The sequence below is a fragment of the Coccinella septempunctata genome, chromosome 5 (assembly GCF_907165205.1).
Source record: "Coccinella septempunctata chromosome 5, icCocSept1.1, whole genome shotgun sequence".
NCBI classification, from domain to species: domain Eukaryota; kingdom Metazoa; phylum Arthropoda; class Insecta; order Coleoptera; family Coccinellidae; genus Coccinella; species Coccinella septempunctata.
In genome coordinates this window covers 30010455-30033680 of record NC_058193.1, presented here as the reverse complement: position 1 = coordinate 30033680, position 23226 = coordinate 30010455, and the positions used below count along the sequence as shown (strand labels likewise).

At 37.5% G+C, this 23226-nt stretch overlaps 1 protein-coding gene across 1 annotated transcript in view; it reads left to right on the top strand.

Moving 5' to 3' along the window:
• The window catches only part of LOC123314399 (adhesion G protein-coupled receptor B2-like), a 139021-nt gene that overhangs the window by 6415 nt on the left and 109380 nt on the right, over nucleotides 1-23226 (top strand). Inside the window, exon 2 of the mRNA XM_044899682.1 lies at nucleotides 11705-11790. Within this exon, the coding sequence (XP_044755617.1) occupies nucleotides 11728-11790 (63 nt within the window). The 5' untranslated portion in view covers nucleotides 11705-11727. The remainder of the gene's footprint in view (nucleotides 1-11704; nucleotides 11791-23226) is intronic.

Below are 23226 nucleotides of genomic sequence, written 5' to 3'. Positions count from 1 at the left end.
TTCGTTTTGAGAAGTCTACATCGTTTTCAAATCGAGCACAGATCGAACGCGATGCTTCTACCCTTGCACGCTTTTGGTCAACATTTAAACATTTGGGGATCCATTTTGCAGCCATATTTTCTCATGTCCAAATTGACATGAACTATATGATGAACGCGTTCGTATGAAATATTCAGTGCTTCAGATATCCGTTTTAGCCCATTTCGGCGGTCTGATAAAATCATGTCATGAACTGCATCGATATTTTCGGGGACTGTCACAGAAACTGGCCTTCCCGAACGGTCATCATCTTCAGTGGAAAATTTACCTCTTTCGAAGCCTGCAGTCCAATTTTTCACGGTCGCATACGAAGGACATTGATCACCAAGGGTATTAAGCATATCTTCGTAAATCTGCTTTTGTCTTAACCCTCTTAAATACAGGTAGGTACTTGATGATGGCTCGATCCTCCAATTTTTCGATTTTCACAATTTCGGTGGACATCTTCTTTCTTTTAATTTATTGCTTAACCCTGGTTTAGTTTTTTGACCTCAAACTTCACACTGACACTTCCAATGAGTTATTGTTCGTTGCTATGGTAACGAAAATTTTTTTTATGCTTGGAACTGGTCTAGGCTAACTAGATATCAATACAACCTCGTACAGTGAAAGATAATGGTTCAATCAATCAATCAATCAATCAATTTATTTCCCTCAAAAATTACAGGGTATGTCAAAAAAGATAAACAATTGTATGACTTGATACATACAAAAGTAAGGTTTCAAATTTCAAGATATACATATAAATGTATAAGACAATCAGACAATAACATACACAGATATACAATGTGACAGACTAGAACCGATGACACATGAACTCATCCATTGAGTAGAAAGCATTCTCGGCAAGAAGGGACTTGACCATCCTCTTGAAAGCCTCACAACGAAGGGAGGTAACCTGAGCTGGAAGTTTATTATACATTCTCACTCCGTGGAAAATGTGGTTATTCTGCGTCCTCATAAATCGATGTCTGGGTATTATGAAGTAAGTTTATAAATATCTGAATATTTAGTATTGAAGACGCACCGAAAGAGTATGTAAGAAAGCTCTGAATTATTGAAATATCCGCAATGGAGACCCTGTGTACCAGTGTACCCTTATCCTCCTATCCACTACATCGATGAAACATTCAGGCGGCCTTTTGTCGTCCTCATCAATATGCATGTGTGCCATCTTCACGGACGACAACATATACCTTCCCTGCCTTTACCGCCCCCCCTCTGTCAGTTTTAGGGGTATTATGAAATTTGGACAGTGGGTCTGGAGTTTGCTTTTAATTTGACGGTGTTTGTGGGGGTTAATTTGAACTGCGGAACGACGACTGCGGAGCAAGAACAAAATGCCCCGTAATTGGGAAAGTCATAATTAATCAGGAATTAAGCTCAAAGACCGAAATTTGCCGGTCGCGATCGTGCGCTCGGGTCGAATTAAACTGGCTCGTAATGTTGGGGTGCAGCGTGCCGGGAGAATCGAATAACCCCGTCATAGGAACACGCTAATTGAAGGGGATTCATACAATACCGCGATGGCATCCCAGCGATTCCACCCCTCTGGGTACTTCAGGTGGGAGAATCCTGTGAATCTCGCGCCTTATTGTTTCCAATTTATTGTTAGGAACAATTTGTGGAATGAACAGTTTTAAAGTGGCTATATACACGGTGAATCTTATACTAGTACAGATAATTCAACAGTAGATTGTTGAGGTCAAAAGAAACACATTTTTCCTTCACCATTTTTTCCCAATCGGCTGGGTTTGAAAGATACAGGCTGTTGAAAAACCATAAAAAGAATTTATTTTCAGTCTATCTCACAAACGGTATTATCGAATGAAATGAATTTCGGAATATAGTTTTTCATTTAAACTGCTCCACAAGAGTTAAGGATATCGTATTCAATCGTTTTTAGTATATAATCTTCGAGAAAATCGCTGTAAAATCATTAAAAACTCAATAACAACTTGAATCGATCCAATAAAAATCAGTATGAGACATTTCGTCAATCTGGTCGCCTTTTTTCTGAAGTTTGGTTTTTTGCATATGCTTCATAAATGTTCTTATTTTGAAATGAAGTCAGTTTATCAACGGCTTCGATTCGAAACGAGTTTTCTGAAAATGCCAAGACGTAAATTAACAAACGCTGAGGCTAATAGGGCTATCGGTATGCTACAGCGTGGCCTAACTCAGGTTGCTGTAGCGGAAAGGCTCCAAGTCAGTCAAAGTGTGATATCTCGACTTTGGTATAGGTTCAGGGAGACAGGTTTCGTGTTGGAAAGACCAAGGCTTGGTGGGCGACGAAAAACAACACCTGCTCAGGATCGTTTCATCACCGTTTCGGCGAGAAGAAACCCTACATCTACGTGTAGAATGCTACGGAATACTCTTCAAAATGCAGATGGGGTCCAAGTTTCCATCGAAACCATCAGATAACGTTTGAGAGAGGTGAATCTAGGTTCTAAACGTCCATTAAGAGGAGTTCCATTAACACGTGACCATAAGCGTCAAAGACTGGAATGGGCAAGGCAACATATCAATTGGAACGATCAATGGCGTAGTGTCCTTTTCATTGATGAATCCAGATATGAACGATTTTCAGATTCTCGAAAAATAAAAGGGTATGGACAATCCCACGCATACACCGTAATCGTCGCTATGTCCAAGAAGTCCATCCATTCCGAGGGGGTAGTGTTATAGTATGGGCCGGGATATGTTTCAACGGGCGCACAGATCTACACATTTGTCCTGGGAATATGACCGCCTTATACTATAGAAAGCATGTCATTGACAATGTTGTGCCAAATTTTCACGCTGCTATTGGTGAAACTTTTCAATTTCTAGACGATAACGCTAGACCGCACCGTGCAGCCAAAGTTGAGAATGCGCCCGAGGAGCTTGGTATTCCACATTTACCAATACCTCCGCACTCACCAGATTTGAATTGCATAGAACATGCATGGGATATGCTCCAAAGAAGATAAGATAATCATCAACCTACCCCAGAATCCTTAAATGATCTGAGAGAGCTTCTGCCCCGTTTATGGAACCAAATTCCTCAAGAAATGTTCATTAACCTCGGGTGTAGTATGCAAAGAAGATGTCAAGCTGTTATTGATGTCCGTGGAGGCCAAACATTGTATTGATAGTCTTAAAATGCTTGAATTCTCTGGGAATAAAATTTCATTATTTTACTAGATTTTTCTCAACAACCCTTTACACGCTGCAGATCTACAGGCTAAAATTAATTTGCAACTTGAAATCATATTGATAGGAATTTTCATCACAAAAATCTTATTTTAACTATAGTTTCTGCAATTTAAGTCAATATCCCTAACTCATGTGGAGCAGTTTATTTGTTGAATTTTTTCGAACACAAGCTATCACCCACGTCTTCCAGTTTTCTCATTATAATCATTTCATATCTCGACTATCTCAAGATTGATGGACTTATCCGAGAATAAGCTTGACATCATTGAGGTTAAGGAGAGGTTTGAATTGAATAGAATATAAACGGAAACGTATACAGGGTGTCTCACGATGGGTGGAGAACGGATCAAAGGATTGTTCTGAAAATTTGGGAACCAGGATTTACGCTTCTGATCTATCTGACAAAAATAAACGAAGAAACAAATGAAGTCATTTGAGAAATTGCCCAAGTTAAACCAGTTGTAACTTTAACATCACTTTGATTTTGAGCTCGATATGTGAATCCTTTGCTTATATGCAACTGGCCCAGTGTAATTTTTATCAATCTGTTCTTGTTGAATATGGTGTGAATGTAAAGCGGCCAAAAATTTTCATGATTTGAAACGATAAACCATATTGTATGATATTGTTCTAAAACATATCCGAAACACTTTGAAAGCATACGGTGGAGGTTTATACCATCTCTTTCCGTCAACAAACAAGGGTGCTTCCCCTATAGGTATACATTTATATTCCCTCCTCCAGTTCTCCTTCTCGGTTCCTTTGAAAAAGCGTAGAGCGAGTTCAAAGTGCTACTTCCCCATATGAATACTCAATGCCATAAATACAAAGTTCGCATTCATTAGCCGAATGGGTGAAGATGAGGTCTCGGGGTACAATGCGAAAGGTCCCGGGCTTTGGGGAGAATCAGATTTGCCAATTCCAGCATCATGAACTACACATTAAATTGCGGAAACATAACCATAATCGTAACAGAGAGACACACACATATAGGGGAAGTTGGTTCTTGTTTCGTGCATGTGCTAAGTTGTTTTCCAGAATATGAGGGTTGATAGAAGGAATTTCCTCCTTTGTGGCAAGCTTCGGAGAATCGAATGGGTGCGAAAACATTTCGGATTTGCGGTCCGTGTGATTCTGACAGTGCGTTTGGAGAAGGTGAAGAGGGTGCTTCGATTTTTAGAGGTTCGAAGTTGTCCCCGATTAATGGGTATTGTATATTTCGTTCGACAGCTCTGAAAGGAGCTCTGGATTTTGTTTCGAAGTGAAACCTTCTTCAGGCACGTCAGTTTCCAACTGCATAGAACTTGACGAGTTCGAGACATCCATCTATTCACAGACTTCTGACACTGTTCACGGGAAAAACATTTTTTTGGTTTTCCATTTTTCATTTCAAAGTTCATGTAGAAGGGTTCTCTGGTGTGCAATTCTCTATCGAATCAGCAACTATTGAAACATTTTCTATGCACTCTTGTAACGTGGTCACCTCGGAGAAAACTTATCTCGAGCGCCAGTTATTCTTTTCACTAGGAAGAATAGCAGAGTATCTGCTAGTCGGAGACAGAGTTCGCTGTTATCTAGGTTGGTAGCGATAACGAAGTAGTCAAAATCAAATTATGTACTAGTTTATTCACACCTTCGGAAACTGACCATATGTACAACGGAAATATGTGTAGGTATGAAATATGAGCGAATCGATCAGCAAACATACATTCGGGAATTTCTTTCCGGTCACGAGCACTTTGTAAAGTTTATACCGGGTACAATGAAAAATCAAAGGTTGTTCAATAAAATGCGCCAACCAGAACTGACGAAATGGATACTAAGGATGACCTCGCGAGGTGAAATGACTTGTTATACGGTATCGGGATGTAATTAATTCTATTTCTCCAATGAAAAGAAACACAACCAGGGCGGATCTATTCGAGACATTTATTCGCTACCCCAAGGGCTAACGCTCCATGACTGATAGCGAAGAAAAGGTCTATTTTTAGCGCAACTACGGGATTTCACTGACGACGAGCGGTATCTCTTATTCTCTACCCCAAGGGTTTACGCGCCATGACTGATAGAAAAGAAGAGATTTCGGATTCAACACTTATGACGCGGAAAGCGGACAGGGGGTTGACGGGACTTTCCCTTCAGTACCCCAAGGGCTTACGCGCCATGACTGATAGCGAAGGGAAAAGTCAGACTCGCGAAACAGGGTAAAGTACGATAAAATATAACAGAAAGCGATAGAGTACAGCAGTGTCAAAGAAGTAACCGATGTAGGTCTAATTAAGAAACTGAACGGTAAAGACGGGGACCTACCACTTTTATTTCAGGCACTAGCGGAAAACAAACGAAAACTAAAAATTAATTCCTAAGAGCACTAATACTCGCAACACAAAATTATTTATAAATATGTTGAACGGCTTGTCGTGCACACAATTAAAGTCGAATCGCAGAAAAGTACGGAGCGTAAACTAACTAAAGTGACTGAAGTGAAAGAGCAGAAATCGAAAAGTGACCGTCGCGGGGGAAAATCTGTTTTTATAGGCAAATCCCCCCCCTCGTTAAAATCTGAAAATTCCAGAATGCGACAAGAATGAAAAACGTCGTCAGCTCCGGTTTATCGCATATCAACATCAGAAAAACGTAAGAATCTTCAACGGCATGTAAGAAAAACAACGTTAAACACAGATAAACGGTTTTTTACATTTACTCTGCCAATCGGAATGAATGTACTGAATATTTGAGAATTAAATATTTTCAAAGGCGGAAATATGTAATGAAAGGAATGCACTAAAATGAACTCCAATTTTTCTCAGAAAACTGGAGATCATTACACTCTATATCCCAGAACAGGAATAGGACACCCTGGTTTCTCATTTCAACGATGAAAATCTAAACGAAGGGAGATAGACTTTCGAAATTGGTCGCAATAGATTTAGCGTGTCCGAATACTCATATTAACTCATACCTAAATTTCAAATATCTGACATTGTTCACGAGAAAATATATTTTTTTTTTGGTTTTCCATTTTTCATTTTCGAGTTCATTCATTTGAAGGGCTCTCTGGAGTGCAATTCTTTATCGAATCATCAACTCTTTGATTTTCTCGAATCTCGAATCACCTATATTTTCATACCAAGATTTCGAATATCTGACACTGTCCACTAGAATTTTTTTTTTTATTTTTCCAATCTTCATCTTCGAGTTCAACTGATAATAAAAATGCAGGGCTCTCTTTCTAACATTCAAAATCCACTATAACCCACTTCATTGCTGAATCATCATTCTCGTCGTCATAGAGATCTCATCAAATACCGAAAGCAATCAGAAAATGTATTCTTGTTATTATTCCCAACGCTTCATTACTCGAAATCATGAATATAGTCCCATAAACCACTTCCTGCTGCGGGATGGTTTGAATGTTCCCAATTAGCAACAATAAAATTTCTATTCGCCCCAGTATTCTCGGTTCACCACGGTAAACATCATAAAATGCGCCGTGGAGCGAAATATTCGAAAACTCGTGGAATTTCAGTCGAATGGCCTGAAGCCTTTCGCGCCCTCCCCATCTTTCCCCCCCCTCAATAAATTAACCGCCAACTTCCGCAAAAACGAGACGGAGGACCGCGTTCCGCCTGGTCAGCATCGACTTCGAAACAGCCTTATTTATGGAGGTTTCAGTAAAGGATTGTATTTCTCATGGTCGGAGATTTGAGGTTACTTGCCAGAAAATTCAATAACTGCAAGGATGTCCATTGTTACATTTTTCATTATTTCCTAGGGAATGGAAGAATCTGCATTATTTTACGAACATCGATTTGCGGAAAGTATCATCGAGTTGCTTTTCGGTGCGAAATTGAACGTTCAGGTTCGCTTTCGGGTATAGACCTAACGGTAAAAACCTGATAGTGTTAAAGTTATCCAAAAAGATATGCTGAATAGGTGCAATTCCCCAAATTGTCGAGTATATAATGAAGTATAATTCAGTTAAATTATTCAATGAAAATTTTCAATGAAAAATAGGATGGATGGATCGGAAAGTAGATTTTGGGAAAGCGTATCGAAAGATTTGTGTTTGAATTTATGGCATAACTTTCCGTCCAGAAATATTTCATCATGCTAACAAATATCTCTCATTACAATTTTGGCCCGCGTTTCGAATGCAATAAAGGCAATCCAATTTCCGAATAGCCACTTCAACTCGCTCTGCAAAACTCCGTTTCCATTGTTGCCATCATCGAATCCCTTATTTACAGCAGCCTCGTGAAGTTATCCTGTCCCATGAAGTAATAAATATTGGATTTAGTGAAATACTGTTGAAGTTGAAGGAGCTCCCGAAGCTCTTCAACTATATTCATTTCGGACACGTTTCCATTCCCTTGCGATCAGCGCCGACCCCTCGGCAATGTTGCCGCCTCGCAAGAGGTGGAATTTTCTGGGTCATGCATCATTTAGTGATTTTCTATTCGGTTTTTCCAGCGGGGGTGCTGGTACAACTGGCTGGAGAGATTGCGGTTGCATAATACATCCTAAATCTTCCGTCTAATCCTGTGAAAACTCCAAACTTCGGGCATTCAGCGCAGCTATTCGTCATCTTCAAAGATTTATGAGGATCGGGGAAAGTTTGATGATGGCGTACTTATGCCACTTCAAATATGTGCAGCTCGGTATAGGTCTTTCGAACTTCGACGAAACAATGTCGGGAAAATTAATGGGTTACTCGATACGAAGAATTCATTTGCGGGTACCTAGATAATGAGCGTTATAATAGAGGTGAATTGAAAAGCGAAGTTCTTAACAAGTCAAGCGATACTACACGTCTATGAAATCCATATTTTCATGTTTTATCGTATTAATAAAAGTAGAAGTATAAATCAATCTTGCATTTCGCTTCACTATCAAACATGGCATGATAAGAATAAGAAGATATGAGAATTTTCATTGAAAAACTATTTCTTGTGAAACAATGCGATGGCTGAAGCTCGAGATCCAATGGCCACGCTGCGCACTTGTATAAATCTCTGAACGTGCCGGTAAAAGCGAATACCCGACAAAGAGCCCTTTTACGGCTTATTTGAAAGGGATCATGTCCAAGTTCAAGAACTTGAGCCACTAAGTTATGTCCTCTCGCTGGTCGAAAATGGGCGAAGCTGTTTCTGTATTTGCCAACGGTTGCATTTGGGAAACGTCGACTGTGAATGTTAATGTGACGATAAGCCTATCGTGAAAACTTTGAATTCGAGCCTACCTCCGGTTTCTGAATACTTGTTTAACAACTTGCTTCTTGTCAATTGAATTCATACTTCACAACCACCAAAAAGGAACTGTAACCAATATTATCAGCCATTTTATGAATACAAATTCAACAGGCATTTTTTAGTTTTACTTCAAGAAAATCTAGTTTACCTTCATCAAGTGTTACAAATTGACGCTAATTTATGTTTTTTTTTTGTCAGACTAGATGAAAAACAAACGAATGCTACCATTAATTTTTGAGCAGCCGTTCTTTAGTTTAGCTTTGTACTCACGAGGGGAACAATAACATTTTTTAGTTTTACTTCAAGAAAATCCAGTTTACCTTCATCAAGTGTTACAAATTGAGGCTAATTTCTGTTCTTTTCCATATTCCAATCAGACTGGATGAAAAACAAACGAATGCTACCATTAATTTTTGAGCAGCCGTTCTTTAGTATAGCTTTGTACTCACGAGGGGAACAAAAACATTCCTTAGTTTTACTTCAAGAAAATCCAGTTTACCTTCATCAAGTGTTACAAATTGACGTCAATTTCTGTTTTTTTTCCATATTCCAATCAGACTGGATGAAAAACAAACGAATGCTACCATTAATTTTTGAGCAGCTGTTCTTTAGTTTAGCTTTGTACTCACGAGGGGAACAATAACATTTTTTAGTTTTACTTCAAGAAAATCTAGTTTACCTTCATCAAGTGTTACAAATTGAGGCTAATTTCTGTTCTCTTTCATATTCCAATCAGACTGGATGAAAAACAAATGAATGCTACCATTATTTTTTGAGCAGCCGTTCTTTAGTTTAGCTTTGTACTCACGAGGGGAACAATAACAGTTTTTAGTTTTACTTCAAGAAAATCCAGTTTACCTTCATCAAGTGTTACAAATTGACGTCAATTTCTGTTTTTTTCCATATTGCAATCAGACTGGATGAAAAACAAACGAATGCTACCATTATTTTTTGAGCAACCGTTCTTTAGTATATCTTTGTACTCACGAGGGGAACAATAACATTTTTTAGTTTTACTTCAAGAAAATCCAGTTTACCTTCATCAAGTGTTACAAATTGACGTTAATTTCTGTTTTTTTTCCATATTCCAATCAGACTGGATGAAAAACAAACGAATGCTAACATTAATTTTTGAGCAGCCGTTCTTTAGTTTAGCTTTGTACTCACGAGGGGAACAATAACATTTTTTAGTTTTACTTCAAAAAATCCAGTTTACCTTCATCAAGTGTTACAAATTGAGGCTAATTTCTGTTCTCTTTCATATTCCAATCAGACTGGATGAAAAACAAATGAATGCTACCATTAATTTTTGAGAAGCCGTTCTTTAGTATAGCTTTGTACTCACGAGGGGAACAATGACATTTTTTAGTTTTACTTCAAAAAAATCCAGTTTACCTTCATCAAGTGTTACAAATTGACGTCAATTTCTGGTTTTTTTCCATATTCCAATCAGACTGGATGAAAAACAAACGAATGCTACCATTAATTTTTGAGCAGCCGTTCTTTAGTTTAGCTTTATACTCACGAGGGGAACAATAACATTTTTTAGTTTTACTTCAAGAAAATCCAGTTTACCTTCATCAAGTGTTACAAATTGAGGCTAATTTCTGTTCTCTTTCATATTCCAATCAGACTGGATGAAAAACAAACGAATGCTACCATTATTTTTTGAGCAACCCTTCTTTAGTATATCTTTGTACTCACGAGGGGAACAATAACATTTTTTAGTTTTACTTCAAGAAAATCTTGTTAACCTTCATCAAGTGTTACAAATTGACGCCAATTCTTGTTCTTTTTCCATATTCCAATGAGACTGGATGAAAAACAAACGAATGCTACCTTTATTTTTCGAGTAGCCATTCATTAGTATATCTTTGTACTCACCAGAGGAACAATAACATTCCTTAGTTTTACTTCAAGAAATTCTAGTTTACCTTCAACAAGTGTTACAAATTGACGCCAATTCCTGTATTTTTTTCATATTCCAATCGGACTGAATGAAAAACAGACGAATGCTTCCATTAGTTTTTGAGTAGCCGTTCATTATTATACCTTTGTACTTACCAGAGGAACAATTTCAAATCGCCAGAAAGATGTAGAAAAGTTATCAATTTTTCATTCATAATTCAAATCAACTAGGGGTTGAATATCAAAATAGGAATGTGTCTAAATATTTTCAAACATTGAATGCTGTCCTAGATAAACGAAAAAAAAAAGAGTGAATTCAATATTCAGATGAGAAAAGAGCTGTCACAACTGTTGAAACAGAGAAATAGTTCGTATTGCTTCATCAAATAGATATAGGCATACAGAAAAAAAAAGATGAATTTGAGGAAATCACTCATATACATATATGTGGTGCAGTACATTCTTAGTGTGTAAAAAAGACTTGTTGCTTACCTTGTCCCAATATGGTAAATATCATTCTTTCACCAAATTTCAATTACACAAAAATGGAGGATTATGAATTTTCACTAATTAAATTGTCCGATTTACCACAATTTGTTCATTCTCGGAGTTTTTTCGGGACATTAATTAATAGACTTTTTGGTTATCAGTGGTTGCAAAATGGTGAAAGCGCCTATTGATGTCGAGAGTTTGACTTTGATGTTCAGTGGAAACGTAAATAATTAATCAGTGAAATCGAACAATGAATGGACATTCAGTATTTTGTTTATATGATTTCGATACATGTGGCAGTTGCCTAGCGGGTTTCAGGATTTTCTGATATTTTCACATAATAATGCTTGTTACTGTGATTTGCCTCGATGAGTCTACAAAATGATACTTTATGCTTAAATAACTGAATCAAAGTAAATATGTCTCTGAAAATTCATTGAAATCAAAATTTTCCGACAGCAAGGTTGAGAGTCTTTTCATTACAAGAAAATTCTTACTTGTCATGAGCGATTATGAATAACCTTACAAATTTCAGCAACCCACAGAACAAAACTGAAATTTTCAATATTGAACTCCCCATCAAAAATAAAAAGTCACATGAGATAGATTTATGTGGACCAAAATATCGTAGTAGGTAGGTTGTATATTCATTTATCGAAACTGATTCAACACAATGATTTCAGCTATATGAATATATGAAGCATGTAGTCCCAATCCACTCCATTCGAACATTTTCAGTTCTTTTTCTAGCTCATTATGGAATCAACTGCTATTGTTATATGAAATGAAAAATTCTTCTCCCTTTTTTCCAGATCAGACCGGGTTTCTGGTTTCAATGCACCTGGGAAATCTGCCCAAACTGAAAAACGCGGAACTGGATGAATATATACGAAATCAGGTGAGTGAAAAGCAAATATCCTCGTGATTTGAAATTCCAGCATAGTTTCAGAGTTCGATGTTATAATATCGTACCTATCTACAAAATGAAATAAAACAATCGCAGGATTTCATCTGGTTCACTGGATTATGTCCCTACTGATTTTGGTAGGGGCACCTCGATTTCGGTTTCCACGAGTTAAAAAGGTTTTGTTCTATTTTTTTGATTTCTTCTTGGTCATATTCATTCCTGTTAGTCTTCTGGTTTCTGAGAAAAAAATTGTTCTTCATATGCCATCTTTAGGGAATTGTATAAGCAGGAACTGCTCCAAAAGTTTATGTGAAAGAACCACCCTATATTTTGACAAAGAATCACCCCTTAAGATTGTTCACAATCATTAGGTACGCACTATAAGAATATATTGCGCTACTCCAAATATACGGTGGAACAGTGGAACACAGTGTTTCTGATGTCTATCCTTTTGGGAATGGTTTCTTGGAAATTAAATATGAAGGCACAAATTAACGAACAATTGAGAGAAGAATGCATCGTCAGCATATAAACGAACGAGCGATAATTCAACTCGAAAATTTTTCGACTCGAAATTAAACAATCATTAGGAACGATGAGCTCATTATTTCGCCACCCCTTCAGTCTACTTGTTCGGCTTGTACTCGAATATCCAGAAATTCGCAATTTCCGGCAACCCTTCACGAGAAAACGACACCATTTCCGCAGAGGGATCCAGTAATTACGACTGGTTCATTAAAAATAATGACTTCTCATTCGGGGCAGTTACTCAAGGAAAAAAGATTCGACAGCCTACCATGTCCAATGTACAAGGGAAGAAAAATGGAGCCCCGTCTGACTATTCGACTAATTAATGATCGCAGTCAGCAATCAATCTCCTCGGTGTTCCTTATATATTATAGATTGGTCTCATGGATCCATCAACAATAGAGGTAGTCCGGAGTATGTTTTTTGTTCTACATAAGTAGCAAGGAGAATGCACTAGGAATCAGATAGAAACTTCGTTTCAGTTCGAAAGCACCTACATATGGACAAAATATAATCGAAAGAGGGTGAGTCTTCAACTCGTACAAATATTTTAACAGAAGATCCCTTTTTTCCTATACCCCTATACCATTTTTTCTGATTCAGCCCTGATAAAATGATATAGCCATTTTAAGTTTTCATAATGAGCTATGCCACCTCTAAAAACACAGAATTACCTTTAGATTAATTATAGTTAAATCTGTGACTCTACATTTTTTTGTAACGTGGTTACCTCGGAGAAAACTTATCTCGAGCGCCAGCTATTCTTTTCCCTAGGAAGAATAGCAAACCTACCAGAGTAGCTGCTAGTCGGAGACAGAGTTCGCTGTTATCTAGGGTGGTAGCGATAACGAATTAGTCAAAATCAATTATGTACTAGTTTATTCACACTTTCGGAAACTGATTATATGTGCAACGGAAATATGTGTAGGTATGAAATATGAGTGAATCGATCAGCAAACATACATTCTGGAAATTCATCCGATCACGAGCACTTCATAAATTTTATACCGGGTACAGTGAAAAAATCAAAGGTTGTTCAATAAAATGCGCCAACCAGAACTGACGAAATGGACACTAAGGATGACCTCGCGAAGTGAAATGACTTGCTATACGGTATCGGGATGTAATTAATTGTATTTCTCCAGAAATGAAAAGAAACACAACCAGGGCGGATCTATTCGAGACTTTTACTCGCTACCCCAAGGGCTAACGCTCCATGACTGATGGCGAAGAAAAGGTCTATTTTTAGCGCAACTACGGGATTTCACTGACGACGAGCGGTATCTCTTATTCTCTACCCCAAGGGCTTACGCGCCATGACTGATAGAAAAGAAGAGATTTCGGATTAAACACTTATGACGCGAAACGCGAACAGGGGGGTTGACGGGACCTTCCCCTCAGTACCCCAAGGGCTTACGCGCCATGACTGATAGCGAAGGGAAAAGTCAGACTCCCGAAACAGGGTAAAGTACGATAAAATATAACAGAAAGCGATACAGCACAGCAGCGTCAAAGAAGCAACCGGTGTAGGTCTAATCAAGAAACTGAACGGTAAAGACGGGGACCTACCTCCTTTATTTCAGGCACTCGAGGAAAACAAATGAAAAACTAAAAATCAATGGTTACAGTTACATTTAGCCAAAGTAACCAATTTTTCAAATTGCACACATACTTTATAAATTTTGAACATCAAATTACTCGAAAACGCATTATACGAGAAAATATGGAGGAATACTTGTATTCTACAAAACGTTCAAATATTCATTAAATAGCGTCCAACTTAGTTTCAAGAGTTGGGTTCTTTGAATGTTTGATATTTTTATGGTCATAATAAGAAAAATGGAAGACTTGGGTGATATCTTGTGTTCGAAAAAGATTCATCAAATAAATGAAAAACTATATTCCGAAATTCATTTCATTCAATAAAACCGTTTGTGATATAGAACCAAAAAAACATTTTTATGGTTTTTCAACAGTCTGTATCTTTTAAACCGATGTGCTTCGGAAGAAATGGTATGGGAAAAAAGTGTTTCTTTTGACCCCAAGAATCTACTGTTGAAATATTCGTACGATTCAAAGACTCACCCAAATAACGCAGTACAAAATCCACACAGAGAAAAAAAGGGCCATTTTTGACATCAACTTTATCCCTTATAGTTGCACCAGTTACGTCATGCAGCTCTTTTAAATTAACTCTAATTCTACAGATTCCCTCCTGGAAAATGCAAGAGAATTTCAGACTTTCTGGACGGAGTAGACAGGTTGCTATCGATGGACTTTCTTTTGATTTTCACAGAATAAATGCTGTTTTTCTGTAGGTCACAATACTCACCTCAAAAATTTTTTTTTAAATAATATCAATGACCTTCATTCATTCACATGCTTATACTCGTATAACAACTGGGCAACTGCTGCTCTTTTCAGAAAAAATTACTAGCACAAATATCGATCTTAAAAATTCCGCAGCTGACTTGACGAAGAAATTTTTTGAACTCACTAGAGTGAGAAAATCGTCGTCCATATGTACTCTTAAATTTCACCATGTAGATCCTTGAATAGTTTTCGAACTTTTACAAACCCACATCTTTCAATCTCAGAAACTTAATCTAGCAATCTCAACCTCATTTCGGTTTCCGATTTCGCATCTAAAGAGTCCCATCGAAACTGTCAAACGATCCGTGAGTTATGGGAGAAACTATTTTATCGAGTTGTTTTGGTATAAATTATACCAAATATTTACGAGCCGGAGGATCGTAAAACATTTTCGGAGTTCGAGGTCGCGTCAAGCCCGAAGGGCAACATTGTGCTGAAGCACGGCGGACGTAGTATAGAACGGTGGAAATTTGGAATTTTATGTCTTGCGGGGCTAAGTTTGCAAACGCGAGAAGCGATGGAATTTTACGAGTGATAGGGGGCGATTGCGAACTGCCATCTAGATAATTCCTTTCGTTTTGAACGATTCTTTGTATGCTGATCGGATGAAGGTTTCCCATTCAATTTCGCGAAATATGTAACCATGCATGAGCGAAAGAGAGTTCGCTCTGTACCTATGGATGAATTTTTATGGCAAATACGAAGATGTATTGATATCTAGTTAGCCTAGACCGGTTCCATGCATAAAAAAAAATATTACGTTACCATAGATACGAACAATAACTCATTAAAAGTGTCAGTGTGAAGTTTGAGGTCACAGCAGTAAGCCAGAGTTACGCAATAAATTCAAAGAAAGAAGTTGTTAACCGAAATTGTGAGAATCGAAAAATTGGAGTATCGAGTCATTATATAGTACCTGTATTTAAAAGGGTTAAAAGGTAAGCAGATTCGCGAAGATATGCTTAATACCCTTGGTGATCAAAGTCCTTTGTATACGAACGTTAAAAATTGGACTGCAAGCTTCAAAAGAGGTAAATTTTCCATTGAAGATGATGACCGATCGGGAAGGCCAGTTTCTGTGTCAGTCCCCGAAAATATCGATGCAGTTCATGATATGATTTTATCAGAACGTCGAATTGGGCTAAAACGGATATCTGAAGCGTTCATCATATAGTTCACGTCAATTTGGACATGAGAAATATTGCTACAAAATGGATCCCCAAATGTTTGAATGTTGACAAATGTGTAGAAACATCGCGTTCGATCTGTGCTCGATTTGAAAACGATGTAGACACCTTAAACCGAATTGTTACTATGGATGAGACTTGGGTACATGTCTACGATCCAGAAACAAAGCAACAATCGATGGAATGGCGACACTCTGGTTCTCCAAGACCCAAGAAGTTTCGTGTCCAAAAATCTGCTGGAAAAGTTCTTGCTTCAGTTTTTTGGGATTGCCATGCAGAAATCATGATCGATTTTTTGGATAAGGTTAGAACAATAAGCGGAGATTACTATTCGACATTACTGACCACTCTTTGGGAAAAAATTAAAGAGAAAAGACGCGGAAAGCTATCCAAAGGTGTTTTTGCAGGACAACGTCCCTGCCCACAAATCTCATGTTGCCATGCAAAAAATTCGTGATTTAGGGTATGAATTACTAGAGCAAATCCCTTATTCACCAGATTTGGCTCCATCCGACTATCATCTCTTTCCTCTGCTGAAAAAAAGTTTAAAAGGTAGTAAATTTTCTTCCAACGAGGAGATAATAAAAGCTGTGGAGGTCTGTTTTGCAGAGCAAGAAGTAATTTTTTTTTAAAGATCTAGAGACGTTGCAGCTTCGCTGTAATCAATGTATCCAATTAAGAGGAGAATTTGTTGAGTAATAAAATATTTCGACATAGAAATTCTGTTTGGTTCTACAGTAGGCTAAGAATTTTTCTATATATCCTCGTATTCTGATTTTCACAACGACACGATGAAATAATTATTCTTGTTACGAGTAGGATATAAAGTCATAAATGTTAGATTTAATAAAACACGTGGTTGGTACTTTTTATTCACAAAGTAAGATGGCGGTCGGTTATCTAGCACGTGGAGGTGCTCTAACAAAGGGTCAGGTACAAAGCGTACCACTGGGCAAGGAAGTTCAAGTAATTGTGTGCTCGGCCTGTGCAAAGAGAGAGTAGGTAAAATTGGAGCACAGAGTTCACAGAGCATAGGTTCTATACTCTTATTCTTCCTTCGACATTCGTCGTCGGACATTATCAGTATATTTTAAGGGGGGTCAATCTCAAATATCAGTAAAAGTCAAGAAAATTTTATGCCAAGGCTTAACTTCTGGGGACCACGAATCTTCAAAATTGTGGTCCTCTTCTTTTTTTTTAATTTTCACTCAAAAGAGACGTATGATGTCAACGTTACCTCAATTCTGAAATTCAACATAGAGTGGTGGTCTTTCACAATGAATTTTAACTTTCAAAATTCGTGGTTATACCTGCAACGTTATTTCCAGAAGAAATTGCAACTTTACTCACTATGAAACTAGTATAAAAGGTACCTTTATATAGAGTAGCGTGACTTGAAAACTGCAACGTTATATCCACACATTTTCATTAGTATTCCCCTCCTATTCGCGGTCCACATTCGCAATAATTTGTCAGTATCTTCAAAAGATTGGGATGCTCGGTTAGCATCCCAGAAACGGAAATGAAGATAGATTGCCGCTTTTCTGGAAGTTCATAAACATAACTGCAGAAATACCGGCGGCATACAAATTTAAGCCGTGCTGAAGTTATTAATCTGACGTTCTGCCGTCATGCGGACGAACAAATTAGATCTTGCCAGTTCAGAAGTCCCAGCCGATTGCCGCAATGAGAAATGTGAACCCGGTCTTCTTCCGGCGGAAACTTCGCCTGAACTTTTCTCGACATGCCTCCATGTCCCGAATTGAAATCGTTACATCGTGGGTTCGTAATCCGTCCTAAAGGAGTTATCGTTTCTGCTATTCGTTTTATGCTTATCGTATGATGTTTGTTCTTGTGCGAATAGCTCGATTAGGTTCAATGTTGCATTTAGGTTCCTAAAGACAGAATTCATCGTGCAACCTTATCAGTACAACGTCTCTTACTTCGGGCTCACTTAGAGCATTTTACTAACTCATTTTTTACCACTTCTTTGTTTAAATTCCGTTTAGTATATAAAAGAAGACGTGGACGTAGGACAAAAGCATAACGTCCACAATGTGGTTGATACCTAACCTAACCTCCCAGGTGGCCAAAAACATAACTGTTATGTTTTCTTGGGAGATCGAATGGGGAACTTTGTTATGTGTTATTTTTTTGTAACCATTACATGTCTGATACTATATCTGGGATGTACCTGTGCTGTATCCAAGTTATATCCACATTTTGTAAATTTCATGATCCCGCTCCATGATATCTACGTAACATACTTGTAACATTGTTCTTTATTTTTACCATGTATCATTTTGAGATCATGAACAGAGCATGACACCATAAGCGTTTTCAACTACCGTCGAGGGCGCTGTAAAACATAAACAAATTGTGTAAGGATTGTGAGAAATGCTATTGATACTGTCGTTTTGATATGTATTTATTATCATTTAGACGTTTTGTCAGTTGAATAGTGGATTACTCAAAGTGAAGTGAACGTTTGGTTTGTTATTTGTGTGTCAGAGGGATTTTTCAGTGAAATTGTGAACATTGTGGAAAGTGTTATGGATATCGAACTGTAGGTCAATAAATCATTTCTCGTATTTTCATAGCAGTCCTATGAAACATAATGAGCTATGTTTTTATTATATTCAGCATATAAAAATTATATTTGAATAAATACCTGTTTGGTGTAGATTTCGATATAGGCTATTTCCTTACGTGTTGCATGTACCTCATATTAAGTAGAAATAAAGGAATAAATCACATATATTTTAAATTTTCTTCAGAAAGATATGCATATAGTATTCTTCTCATTCTCACAACGCAACATATGCACAACTCTTTCAAAAACTTTTTGGCCTAAGCCAAAGGATTAGCGAACTGTTGATTAATCTCTTTATGGAATGCATGAAAGTGCAAAGACAAAAAGACTTCTCCTAATATTTCTTGGAAAACAGTTATGATGAACCCAGCAGTTTGCATGATGTAATTTATTCTTTCTAGCGTGCACTAATCTTCGGACAATTTTCTAATCTGACATTTATGAAAATATATTGTTTTTGAACATGAGTTCATTCGCTCACATACCTCACCGAATTCTCTTTTCAACAATATAATTGAAAAAAACACACTATTTGAAAAATCAAAATTCGAGTTCAATAGTATATCAATAGGTTATATTAACTTCCATAATTTTTCAACTTTTTGTAGAAGCATTCTCAATAACAAATAAAACATAATGAACACAACACATGAAGGTAATACATATGTATAGATCTCTCATGGAACAAATATTTGCATGATCCATGTTTGAACTATTTATGCTCCTTTCAGAAAGGAGATGTGTTCCTTATTTGAGGCGGACATAGGAGCATAGCTGCTACATAAGCGCTCTGTATTTGTACTCTTAGTGTGATATATTTATTATAAAACAAGGAGCACGGGATACATTTCTGCTTCATAACTGTTATGAGATATGGTCACCTGGGCTAACCTAACTATAGGAATGATAATCCAAAATACCATGTGAAATTCAGACTAAATCACGAGAGAAGCAACAAAATATAACCAATATTTGAATATAAAATATCAAGTTCAATTTGATTCCTAGCTAGACCGAGCACGATGTGATAGGTGCTCGACGTCTTACCAGTGAACTCAATCATTTCTGGCTCGTCGAATAACATGAAGTTTTTCAGCATTCATACAAAATAAAGCAGCTTTAAATTCCACCCGAAAAACGTAGATATCAGCCCCGAATTTTCAGCGCGAGTCCCTGCGGAATCGGATTTGAAGAAACCGGAAAACTCCCAAATATGTTTTCCTCTAACGAGAGCGCGGCATAACCGAATGAATACGGGGTAGGTTCTCCCGGAAACGTAATAAAACAGCCCCATTCTCATGTTTCTTTCATGTCGGCCCTTTTCACGGTGACGTAGCAATCACAACGCCGCTCGGCCAAATTATTTTCCCTCGTAGTGACTCCGACTTTTCGATAGGTCCGGTAACCGGCGGCCCGTGCGATATTAACCCTACTCGAAAGTGAAAATAAACATTTTCCAGACTGGTATAGAACGTTCACGTTTTGGACTGAACTACCCCCCGACGCAAATACATGTAATGAAACGGGAGGCGGGGGAGCGAATTTATGATATTGGCATTACGGGGCACGCCAAGCGTTCCCAGAAGTCCTGGCGCAGTGCTGCCGCCTGGCGGGTGGAGTGCGCGCCCTGATTTACGACCTGTTAACGGTCGCGAATGTGGGAATTTTGCCCGATGAATTTTTCACGGTGGACGATAGTTTTCCGGTGGCTTAACCCTTACCAGAATATGACCAGTTAAAAAAAGGCTACACTTGGCACTTGAGGAACAAAATTCTTCAGTAGTAAACCCACGAGACCAACGTACGAGTGTCTTTAAATTCTCGCATAGAAGCCTCTATAAAGAATACTCTAGATAGTCTAGATAGAAGTGATAAGGATACTCTAGATAAGAAGTAAATAGGCAATATGAAACATTCTCGAAATTCCAGCCACAAACACTCAAGGATTGGACTTGCGATTTATTGATTGTCATAACAAAAACAAGGCGAATTGACAAGTGCCTTCCTGAAGTGAAATGAATGGGAGTTTCTCTTTATCATACCTTCCTTCAAGAATTGTTTAATGAATCACGTGTTTTATCACTAAACGAGTCCCGTGCATAATTCCTCACTATAATTACAACAGATCCAACCTTCAGTTTTCAATTTTGAGGTATTACACCAGGCATATTCAGTGAATTTAAAAACTCAACAGAATCTTTTGTTATTTTGTTCTTGTTTGTTGCTCCTTAGAGCTATTTTTGTTGATTGTTTCCTGGCCTGAAATTCAATTTATTTTAATTCAAGTTAATGTTATCTAGAAATACCTACTTATTCACCACTCAGAGGATTCATCATCTTGATGTTGAAATGAATGGCATACGGGATATATGCCATTATCTTCGTCTGGGTTTCGATCTGGAAGGGATTGGATCAGATCTCGTTTCATACTGGGTGGCGCTCGAGTACTACTCGATAATACCCAGTAGCGACTGACAGTATGCAATAAGAGTCCATCAATTCCAAACGTTTTTCCATCGGAGAAGAAGCTGTGTTGCTCTGACGAGGTCAAATGAGACCGAAACCATGGTCAGCATCTGCTTTTCTTCGGTGGAATGTTCTCCTTTTAGTTGTTCTGGCGATGGCATATTGGCTAGTTCAATTCAGATCGTAACACTTGTTGATATTCATATCAGCGAGTGGTATGCCTCTGAATAAATTCCCGTTATTATAAACCTTCTATATTCTTTTTTTGTTCGAACTTGTTGTCATGATTTCCAAAGCGAATTCCCAGATCTTCCGAAAGAAAAAAGAATTAAAATTGAGGGCCCTGTCGAACTTATTCGAGTGGGAAAAAGTGAAATTCCTCCCTGAAGAACTTCCAACCGACCTTGTTACCGTTGTTTCGTTCGATCGAGCAAGATATCCGACGATTTCCAGGTTATTAAACGTAGTCGCCGATCCTTCAGAAGTTAGAGACGAGGATATTCAAGCATCACTCACTTCCAGCAACTTTTATCAGACGTCCGACGTCCCGACGCTAGTCCTACGTCTCCGACCGTTTATCCCTCATTGTTCAAACGGATAAACTTCCGAAAACGGGGAGAATTATCATTTTCTTCGCGAGACGTCTCGTTTCAATTTGTAACTTCTGCCCTCTTTATGTAAACCTATATATGCGGCAGGCTAAAAGTGATGAAACTCCGAAACAACGATATCTCAGATGTCACCCTTTGTCCTAGATTTTCGTCGATTTTATTTCGAGTTTCAAATGTCTTGAAGTCATTGTTGGAAATAAATACATCGCCGAGGAAAGTCAACGAAGATTATACAGGGTGAGTCTTTGACTAGTACAAATATTCTTGAGGTCAAAAGAAACCCTTTTTTCCTTTATCATTTTTTCCGAATCAGCTCGGTTCAAAAGATACAGGCTGTTGAAAAAGCATACAAAATGTTGAATCAATTTCGGAATATAGTTTTTCATTTATTTGATGAATCTTTTTCGAACACAAGATATCACCCACGTCTTCCAGTTTTCCCATTATGACCATTACCTAACATTGAAATCCCAAAAATTCAAAGAACCTAACTCTTGAAACTAAGTTTCAAACTATCTAATGAATACCTATTTGAAAGTTTTGTAAAATAAATGCATTCTTCATATTTTCTCGTATATTATACGCCATTTTCGAGATATTTGATGTTCAAAAATAAAAATATCTGTGATATTCGGAAAATTGGGTACTTTGGCTGAATACAACTCTGTTCAAAAGATCCACAGATGTGTTGTGTCACAGCTTATTATTCTGAAGGTAATTTTATTTTTCCAGGGGTGGCATAGTTCATTATAAAAACTCAAAATGGCTATATCTTTTTATCAGTGCTGAATTGGAAAGAATGGTATAGGAAAACAGTTTTTTTCTTCACCTCAGGAATCTGCTGTTAAAATATTTCTACGAGTCAAAGACCCACCCTGTATACAGGACTACCTCTGTGCTTTCTTTATTTTTGCACCTGATAACAAAACTCAAAATGTCGTTGTTCATCACGAGGTACCATTAAAAAAACAAAAATCACTGATATAAAACAAATGCCTTGCTGAAACTTACTCATATCAATATCAATGTATTTATTTCAAAGCAATTAAAATATGTAATATTTTATCTTTGTACATTAATTCTACCTTATTTATATCCTCTTCGCCAAAAAAACACACCTAGGGTGATACAAAATTTCATATCATGGAGGCGGAACTATAAACTTTATGTACAGGGTGGGCAAAATTCGTTGTCTATTGAGAGGATCTCGAGAACTATAGCAGCCAGAAGAAAACGGATGATACAGCAGCCTTCTACAACTCTTCGTTTTTGAGTTTGGCAATTTTTTAGAGTTCTTATAACTTTTGTGTCTTTGAAGTTACAAATCTGAAACTTGAACCTTCTACAGGCACTTTTTTACGTATAATCCACTGACGAGCTCAAAATATTTTTTCATTTCGAATCATTAAGTGAACTTTCATTTTTTCAAATGCAAACCTTTATTGAATTTGTAATTTTTGAATTGAAAAAATTTTTTTTTGTGGGTAGATTCCACGTATAAAGTGCCTAAGAAGGTTCAAGTTTCAGATCTGTAACTTCAAAGAAAAAAAAGTTTGTGAATAGTCAAAATCTCAGATTTGGATTACTCAGGAAAAAAGAACTAGAGAATGTGTCATCCGTTTTCTTCTAGCTGCTATAGTTCTCGAGATCCCCTCAGTAGACAACGAAT